We start from the raw sequence: 10,386 nt of genomic DNA, 5'->3' as shown, positions 1-10,386 counted from the left end.
TACTTCTCATGTCATAAATCAAAATGCTTTCACATCATTTTGCTTTTGTTCTGCCTGATGCTCTGGTACTTTATTGATGAGATTGACTATTTTAACTTTGTTTTTTTCCTCTCCTTTCCTGGTTTGGGGATTTAAAAAAAATATTATGATGATTTTAGACTTTGCTCCTTCCCTGCTGTTTTTATTTCATTCTTCCCAATACTGTCATTTTTAGCTTTTTCTCCTTTTCTGCCACATTTCCCCCCCCCTTATTTTAATGTCTTTTTTCCTCCTCTTTATCTATACCTACCCTCATTTTTTCTTTTCATTTCATTTTCTTTAACATACCCCTTTATTTTCTCAGCTATAACAGTATTTTCTTCTTTAAGTCCCCTGTCAGTGATTTGSCCAAGGACCTACAGAGTTGACTGCCTTTGAATGTATTAAGAGCTCTCATAAATGAACACAGAATGATTATTTTGGTCACCCAATCAACTTACTACATAGAGATCTCACAGCAGAAACTGAGACAGAAAAATAAAGATGACATGAGGCTGGAAAGAGAATTCCAGTCCTTTACATGGCAAATATTTTGTGAAGTCCTTTCCTTCCTGTTCTAATAAAGCACATGACATTTTTTTCCTTTAATAAATGTTCCTGTTGCCTGTCTTTGCATGTTCTTTATCTCAAAATTGTTTATAATCTTTGTCTTTTTTCAGCTGTTTTCCATTTCTGTTCACTACACTGMCCATAGTACACTTGAAAGAACTTTCATTCTTCTTCCATGAAGGTAACAATGCAAGTCTCTTCACAGGTATGTACTTCCTCATCCGTTTTTATTRCACAGCAAAAAGACATGAATTACTTATCCTGGAGATATGTTTCCAAGATCAGCTTCTTAATCTGCATTTAAACCTCCTAACTTTTCTCTGCATCCAAGTGTCTGGGAATGCAATACTTCACTACAAAGTAATTTCATTTTAATGAGCATACCACTCTGAGTTTACGTTTTCAAAACAAAAACCATTCTAAAAGACTGTATTGAGTGTTTCCTTCATTAAAATCAAAACACTTTGAACTGAAGGAGCATACTCCAAGCCACTTTGATGCCAAGGTAGCAAAGCCAGTTTTAATCCATGCATAGAAGGGATGTGCAGGAGATTAACCAGATGTTTGATAAATCCTCCTCAGAAACTCCGTGATGTGCTAATATGCCTGCCTGTGCCTCTAATCACATAAGTACTGTTGGGTGCATACCAAATAAAACAAAAATCACTCATTTGCACATTGTGGATCTGCACATCCTTAAATTTATACTTATCTGGGTAATACTTGTATGTAAATATTATGGGATTCTCAAACTGTCTTTTGAAAACTGAAGTTCTTCCATACCTAATAAACCTTTTAATTATTCACACCTTAGAATTTCCTTCGGAAAAAAAAATTATACATACGAAAGTTTTAGAAGAAAGTTTGTGACACACAATAGGATTAATCTGGCCAAATTTAGGACATCAAAATTTTTGAYGTTTGTGTTTGAATTACTCATTCTGGCTTCCTCTATGGAATCTGAAAAGAGACACCTGCACTGAGGGATGTCATTTACTTCATCCTGGAGCAGGTGTCTAAAAGGGGCCTTAAAATGGCTATTTGTCACAATTGACTCTAAAGGGGAGCCAAATGTGAAGAGCTCTTTTTTCATTTCAGAAGGGGAATTCCTACATTTAGATATGTAATGGTAGTGGTGGTGGATCCTCCCTTCAGAGCTAGATGTCAGGATATATATTTTTTGTGCTGATACTGTAGTTGTGTTCCAACTATAAGCTGATAGGAGGGGGAAGCTTTCTGCTGCTCTGAATCTTCTCCTTTTGAGCTGGTCTAATCATGCTCTGCCAAGAAAAAGGTGGGCAGGGTGACCCTGAATGTCCTGCTGCAGGTTTTGCTGCTCCATAATGTCTGACAAAGCCCTGTCTTTTGAAAAGTCTACAATTTTACAGGAAACAAATCCCTTGCCCTCCCTTTTTTCCTTTGTTTAAGGCAGTGATGAAACTGGTCAGTTCCAGCCAATACCATTTTGGGCTTTACCTCAGCCCTTGCTTTTTACACCCTGTATATGTAAAAACACAATCATATTCTCTAACTGGCTGGATCTGCTTATCAGGATCTGGTTGAGATTCTGATTTTATTCTATATACAAKTTTCTTTCACGTTCCTATCTTCAATTCAGCACAGCACATCCTTATCTTCAATTCAGTGCAGCCCATCCTCATCAGGTAATGTTGAGAATCACAAAGGCAGATACAAAAGCAGAAACAGTTTCTTTCATTTCTCTCCTGCCTTAATATCTGTGTTTTTTCCCCTTAATACATGGSATTTTTCTGGGTTTGATGAGGTTTACAAACATAACTGTCTGCAGCTTTCTGGACCAAATTATAACCTGCTAAACCTAACATGTTTAGCAAGATAGAAGAGACAAAATATTTACTATCTTATTATACTTTATTACATTTTCTACTATATACTTCGTGGTCTCTTCTGAGCATAAAAAGATACATGGAATAGTCACTGAGATTCAGTGTCTATGTCCCATTTTGGAAGTAAACCTAAAATATGACACAAACACAGTTAAAAAATAACTCCAAAGGAGCAGCACATCAGGAACTATAATTTTATGTAAAATGAAGTAATAATTGTCTCTATTTTTGCAACTTAATGAAGATCAGCCTTTTTTTCTTTTTTCTGGTTTTTTTTTTTTTTTGTTTTTTTTTTTTTTTTTTTTTTTTTTTTTTTTTTTTTTTTTTTTTTTTTCTTGTGAACTTTGCCACTAATGAAGAGAAACAGGCATCACCAGAAATTAATTTAGAGTGCACGGGATGGTGGCATGTATGTCCATCTTCTCAAAGAATGTGAGAATCTTCCTCACACATCTCATCCATATGTCTAATCTTAATTGGACTGRATTTAAGTCTCTAAATCAGACAAAAATTATCTGAAAGGCAGTCTTGTAGATAGGTTGGAGAGGATACTGCTGGAAGGTGACCTTAGCTATTCTGCTTCTGGGATTGCATTAAATTTCAGAACTCCTGTGCACCACCTAAGATCTATTAACTAATATATCTGAACTGACTGGGCAAGTACTTACGCTATCTTTTAGAAATAATTTTGAAATTTTGTTCAATATTTTACATATTCACTTGAACAATGACGAAAACATGGATAATTTTTGATTCATTGCTGATTCCCACACTTCATGTTATATTCATTTTTCAGTTAAATAAAGTCTTGTAAAAACTTATGTTAGTACACACACAATACAAACAGCACAGAAAATATTTTGCTTTCAAAACCTGTTGAAAAGAAACTAAATTCTCTTGAAAAGAAACTAAATTCTGATCTTCTGATCTTCTACCCAAACTCTTCATAAAACTTTGTCTACACAAAACTTCAATTCCATTTAAAAAAAAAAAAGTCCATAAATATCCACCATTTATGAAGTATCAGCTACAGTTGCATCTAAAAATTGAAAAATCAGGCCAGATCTCTGTTCCTCTACACAGACGGGTCCAAACATAGYAGAGTAATAGCTAACGGCTTCAAGTTTGCACATACAGTAGAATTTTTTCCAAGTGTAAGTTCTTTCAGAGAATGAGTGAGTACCATGTTTTTCTTATTCGTCTTTCTTTGTTCCMCAAAATGCCACATTTCACAACATTTGGAAAGCTGGTGAACTGTATTCCCAATTCTTAAGGAGGTCCAAGTAGGAAATTAACTCCAGCTCACTGCTGGCTTTCATAGGTAAAAGCTTAATAAAAATGTCAGTACTCGACACTTAGGTCTTAAGAAATTATTTAGATAGTTTCACTTTGGTAACAATTAAATCCCACAGACAGATTGTAGCAATAACTGAAAGCCTTTTAAAGGCTTTTCAGTTCACTTTTGCAATCTGACTGAAATCTAAGATACTTCACATGAAGCCCACCTGTACCTATTGCACACATCAGTTGTACCAATGCCTGCATGCACATGCAAACAAAACTAAATCAGTAAACAGTGAACTATTGGATAAAAGAATCCAAGATTTACACCAATGAGAGCAGAATCAGACCTATCATATCTGAGATAGATATGATTGTCAGCAATAAAATGGCAAATATTTCCAACTGCATGTGCTTGCAGGTAGGGCCAATGATTAGCACTTGTATCTTGCAGGAACAGTTTTTCTTCTCATAGCAACACAGAATTTTCCAGTGGACTTTACCTGGTAGGTCACGAAATCCTCTGCAGTCGTGTGGAATGTTAAATCTCCAGAACTATATTTTTTCATACAGACTGGCTCTGAAACTTTAGTCTTGTTTTCTAGGTATAAACACTTCTGATAATAAGAGAAATATGAACAGCAGTGTATGATCCCAAACAATAATTTATACCAAATTAAAACATTAGCTTCACCCCTTAGACACAAGACACAATTTATTGTCTTATCATAAAATTAGAACAACAGAGCATGCAATTTGTTTATGCACCACTGACCTCTAAAGAGCTCATGGATATTGTGGATCCAGTTTCACTTCTTGATAATCCTGCATTGTCATCCAGCTCTGAGGCAATGAAATTCTTCACTGCTGTGCGGGGCTCAAATGGCAAATTCTGCATATGTTCTTGGGGGGGAAGATGCTGGTCTAAATTGATATTAAATTGGTCCATTACAGAGGGATTCATATTGAACTCTGGATTAACTTTGTAGTGCAAGAGCCTTTCATGAGGCAAGGTATCCATGCCTATATTCATTTTGCTTTCATCTTTCAGTGATGGCTGGGTATTTACTGAGCCCCGGGGCATGACTATATAGTCGCTTTCTATCATCCGTTCTTGGGGATGGACTATGTCCATGTCTGCACCTCTCAAATTATCATCAGTGCATAAATACACAGTCCTCCGCAGCTCACTGTTGTCTTTTTTCAAGCACTGGTTGGCCAGTTCACTCATACTCATCGGCATGTGGAGGCCCGTTGGTTGCTGGATGATGACTTTGGAGATGATGTTGCCAGGCAAGGTTGAATAGCTCATTCCTTCAGGGTTAGGTCCCTTTTCCTCCTCTTCATCATTCAGTGAAATTCTAGAAAGTGTCCCTGTTATAGTGGCTGCTCTGCAAGGTCCAATGTCTTTATGCAGAACTGTGGGTCAGAGAACAGGATTCTTACAGCATGAAACCATGTCAATCTAACGCTGTTTTCTTGTGGTTGTATCTAGCAGCAATTCCTTTACCACTTCATCTCCTTAAATCTCTTTCTTTCCACTTATTAGCTTTCATTTTATAAATATTGGTTTTGGAACAGCTTTTGTGTGGTTTTGGGTTTTTTGTTCTCTTAATCTGTTGTGTATAACTGATCTCTGGCTAGCTTCAGTCATTTACATAAATTAAAAACACTTCTTTGTTTATTCCTACTGACTTACATAGATTTTAGGTGACTTACAGCTTAAGCAAAAGCCTGCCATGTGGAACTCATTAAGGGTTTTAAAAAAAAAATTACGCTATGACATCTGTACTGCCGTTATTAACTCCACATAACCTCCTGGAAAATGTCAAACAGATTGTGAGGCAGAATCATTTTGTCAATCCATTGTAATGACCTACCATAAGATTATAACTATGAGCATGTGTTCCTAAGCTCCTAAATGTTCATTTTCACTGACTTTTTAAAATTCTTCTCTTTTAAATTATGTTTTAAATAAAAGTGACAAAAAACATTACCACATTGGGAAAAAAAAATCCATTGGTATTAGAAAGAATATTTTGCTGCATCTGGAAAGGTTATAAAGAATAGAAATATTTTTTGTAGAATAGTSATAATCCACTTTTGTTCTAGGTCTAGACCTTCCTGGTCAAACTTGTAGCAACATCCAGCAATTTTTGTCGGGATGAGTTCCACATGTAAAAGTTACTAATTTTATGATTCAAAATTTCCAGAAGCACTGAAGGATGGCTTCAAAAGTAAAGCATTAATTCAATCCCAATTATTCATCTTTAAAAAAAAAAAAAAAAAAAAAAAAAAAAGGAGGTCTATAATTCAACATTTGTAATAATTAAAAAAATAGGATAGAAAGAAAAAAAAAATCAATTACTGGGCTTATTTCAGCTGGGTGCAAGGATTTTCTGGTCCTGGTTGAAAATATTTTAATTCACACCAATGCTGTTTTATGCAATAAATTCCAGCTCATGGGCTGATACAGAAAGACAACTTGAAGTATCTCAGGTATCACATTTACATCTCTCCTGGTTGCCCAAGGGCTCTGATGACCCAGATCCCCCAGTACCTGACTGTCAGTTCACTGCCTTTTTCCATAGCAAGCAGCTCATAGAACACGACTCTCCTTCCTCATGCAAAACTAACCCTCATTTTTCCAACATGGGAAGAACAATTTGCTTCTAAACAACAGTGCACAAACACCTGAATTCAGTGCCTGATTCATTGTYTCCAGTGACACTTATTCAGACATTTCTAATCGTGATCTATCTAAATTYTTCATTATCAGAAAGTAAGTTCAAATGCTTATCTAGTAAAGCCTGTTTAGAAATGCATTCAAAGTCAATCATCTCCTTTAGGATGCCTCTGAAAGGCCTTCTGTACTGCAGAGCTGTGTTATCCAAGGTAAGAAGTGGAACTATGTGGATCAGTGCTGGATTTTTGTCTGCATTGGATGGTGACAGATGTGTTTGTGTTACTATCCTGCTCCCTTCAAAATACGTTCAGGAAAGCACAAATTCTCTATTGCAAGAAACTCAACTGCAGTTTTTTAAAGGTGAGTGACTGGAAACTGAAACTTCACCTTAATGAGATCAGCTTTCTTGGCTCCTCATGTAGCCAGTGAAGAGAGAGAGTGTCCTTCAGGTGGGTGATGCAGAACAGCTAAATCAGGCTTCTGTTCTGACTCACCCTGTGCAGAGGACACACTCTCTCTTTCCCTTTATTGAAAACTGAGGGTGTTTAGGCAGGACTGTTTCCCTAGGAAAAACTGTCCTTTGGAAATATCTCCTAGATTAAAAAAAATCTGTAGAGTTTAAATGGTCATTTATTTTACACGGCATTGTATTCAAGCAAGGTTRGGAATATAATGGCTGAATATTAAATATATTTAATATATGGAAACATACATAGCCAACTCATTAAAGATCACACTACTGAAATATCTTTAAAAAATCTGCTACTTTTCTCAGTAAAGTGAAATAAAACTAACAATAATTTCCTTAAACTATATGTTGATTTAACTTAGAATTCTAAAAACATGCCCTCTTTAAAATGAATGCAAACTGATGCAACTTTCATACACACAGGCGTCAAGATAATTTATTTTTGTTTTAAAGCAAAATTAGGGTTCTCACATTTGCTTGTGTACTGGGGAAGGAAAGTTTCATGTGTTGAAAGAATGATCTTTCAACAACTATTTGCTTTCTAATAGACAGTCACACCTTCAACTACTTTCCAACTGCTGAATTCTAGTTAAAGCCTTTTGTAAGAAAATTAAATAAATATATTCACACAGTGACATAATTTTTCACTTTTTCTATTTTTTAAATTAACAAATATTTCCTATAAACAGCTAAACCCCAATATTTTTCTGGTTTTCATTTCACAAGAAAMTCATACAAGACTTCTTTTCGTCAGCTAAATACTCTCAGCGCTCTTACCTGACCGACAAGCAATGTCCACATCCTTCTCAAAATCAGTCTGTAACAAGAAACAGTGAAACAGAACAGCCATTATTAATTAAAAAATAAACCACAATACCTTTTTGCCAACTAGCACTTCCAAAATGTCCTACTTACAGGGTCATAGTCTCCTAAAAGTGGTTTCTTGTTGCTGAGAAGGTGAAGTGTATTGTTTTACAACAGCAGAGCTTTACAAAGTTTCCTAAAGTATAACTGGGTGGTTTTCAAAGTATGCTGCCTGACCAGAAAAAATAAAATAAAATAGGTGGGAGTATATAATTTTAATAAAATGATACAGTGTATAGTTTTTATTGTATATGGAAGAATAACTCCTACAGCTCCTCAAATCATCCTCTTTAAGGAAGTTTTTCATAGTAATTTTATGAAAAGAAGTATGAAAAATAGCCTGCAATACAAATTACTGCGAATAAGTGTAATCCAAATAGTCCATCCTCATTGAAATTTCAGTAATTTGTTCTGAAGTGCTTATTTGTTATAAAACATTGCCATTTCTTGTTACTAATGTAATCATATAAAATTTTTGTACTCCCTGAAAACAACTTTTATTTATTTCATTGTGCAAAAATTAGTTGTGAGAAGAAAGATTTTTAAGTTGGAAATCAAAGCACATTTTTCCTAGTTAGACAAAACTATTTATTCTGTTAGAGAATTTAGTTGCTTTTTATTTTTACTTTAAAAAGAAGTTTATTCCATACCAAATGTTCAATAAAACTAATCTCTTTCTTGCTTGTAAAGTCCAAACATTAAATTATTTTTTTGAGTCATCATTTTGAAGGGCATCTGCTTGCTGTACCTTGCATTTTTGCTGAGCCTTGCATGTCTTCAGGGCCTGATTCTGTCCCCGTTATAGTCAATGGCAAACTGTCACTCAAAGTGAAGGGACCARTACTTTGTCTTAATACAGTACCCAACAGTATTAGGAAAATTCACTATCTCTTAATTTAACACACTAAATTTAACACACTGCTAGAATCTCTAGCACTTTCTCCTTGTTTTGTTGGAAAATATTTTTCAAGGCCTCATGAAGCAAAATACATCAGTACTCTTTGCACCAACACTAGAAAAAGTCACAATATATTATTAGAATATTCTAAATTTTCTTATGTAAGAATCTTTTGTCCTGAAGAACACTGGTGGAAGATACTAATTCATTGTGCTCCACTAAATGATCACACCAATAATTAAAACTATTAAAACTAAGCTATTTAAGTGAGCAGAAAATGACCTAAACAGACTCTTTCTTAGGTGTTAGTATTTCAGCTATGCAAACTTGCCACATGCAGTACAGTAAGCTTTTTCTTTTTGTTAGGAACATTAAATTCATAGTCAAAGAACAAAAGAAAAGCTAACCATGATTTGAGCATGTCCATTAGGAAAAGAACTTGAAGAATCTGCATTGATCGGGTCCTGGCAATTTCTTAGCCGACATCTGAATGCATCCTGAACCTGTGAAAAAAAAAAATCTTATACTGATGCTTCTGTAACATCATGTACTCCTGTTAGAGATTAAATTAAACCACACGGAATACAATGCATGACTTTTCTTTAGCCCGTGTAATAAATCAGAAGCAATAAACATAAATCCCTATTTCTGCCATTTCGCACATTCATTATACTTTGTGTCTGCCACAAATTTTGTCAATCTATTATATCCAGACCACAGAATTAGATTTATGTATGCCAGAATTAGCTACTAGACAGTGATTATATGGTATTTAAGCCAAATCTGTCTAGGTGCTACTATTTGGTTTTGTTTTCTCATTCCCTTTGGTACAGGTCAGATAAGAGGTTTAACAGATATAGTCCTAACCTTTGCAAGATAAAGTGTATCTTCTTCTTGACAAATGTATGGTTCTTGAAAGACAGTTCTTTACAGCTATTGTAATCAGACAGTTATTGTAATCAGTTCATAACAGTTATTGTAATCTCCTAATTGTACATTAAAAAATAAGTCTATTTGAAAGGTATTACTGATTCCAACAATAATCTTTAATTCCACATACAGGGAATCTAATGCATCTCTTGTAGGAGTAAAACTCTTCAGCTCAGAGAAATATCTTCAATGTGAGCACAAGAAGAAATGTGGACTGCCTGCACAGAGACAGTTTTCTTGAAAGCACAAAAGGATATTATCAGAAATTACTGTTCATTAATATGATCCGTAAAGTAAACTTGAAAACTTGTCCCTAAAGAAGAGTATATTTGAGGAATCATTTTTCATAGGGAATGCTATTTTTAATTTCATTTTGGACAGAGGATATGTCTAAAGAAATACTATTATTCAGCACTTAGAAATATGTGCTTCAACAGAGAGGCACATTCAAAAGGAAAATGCAGTTCCTGTTTGCTGACAGCAGAATGCAAACATATTTTGCTGCTTTCTCAYACATACAATAAGGATGGCAAGGTATTTTTTGGAATATAATGTTATACAATGTGAATTTTAATTCCAGAAATGCAAGTGTCTCTATTAAACAGATARTCATATTCCTGATTGCGAGATGTGACTTGGAAAACAGGAATTTGGTTGGGTGATACAATTTCTTGTTCAAATATAAAAGTACTTTGAATGACATGCCCATAAAAAACTACATTCCATTTATTATCTGTAAAAATTACTTGAAGTCTTATTCAGAATAATTAAAAGGGAGAAAATTGTCTTCTACTCATGGACATTT

At 34.7% G+C, this 10,386-nt stretch overlaps 1 protein-coding gene across 4 annotated transcripts in view; it reads right to left on the bottom strand.

Annotated features, from left to right (window-relative positions):
- The window catches only part of LOC130575117 (adhesion G protein-coupled receptor B3), a 224,077-nt gene that overhangs the window by 16,214 nt on the left and 197,477 nt on the right, over positions 1 to 10,386 (bottom strand). For 3 of the 4 annotated variants that reach the window (XM_057368808.1, XM_057368816.1, XM_057368824.1), the window contains exons 16-18: positions 9,059 to 9,154; positions 7,667 to 7,706; positions 4,510 to 5,153 (exon numbers count right to left, since the gene is read on the bottom strand). In XM_057368808.1, coding sequence (XP_057224791.1) covers positions 4,510 to 5,153; positions 7,667 to 7,706; positions 9,059 to 9,154 — 780 coding nt within the window. Of the gene's footprint in view, positions 1 to 4,237; positions 4,352 to 4,509; positions 5,154 to 7,666; positions 7,707 to 9,058; positions 9,155 to 10,386 lie in introns of all 4 variants that reach the window. The other variant, XM_057368800.1, reaches the window with a different exon arrangement.

The sequence above is a fragment of the Malurus melanocephalus genome, unplaced genomic scaffold (genome assembly GCF_030028575.1).
Source record: "Malurus melanocephalus ecotype Western Australia unplaced genomic scaffold, MMel_1.1 scaffold_4, whole genome shotgun sequence".
NCBI lineage: Eukaryota > Metazoa > Chordata > Aves > Passeriformes > Maluridae > Malurus > Malurus melanocephalus.
The sequence above is the reverse complement of the archived record's forward strand: the minus strand, read 5'-3'. Positions and strand labels throughout refer to the sequence as shown.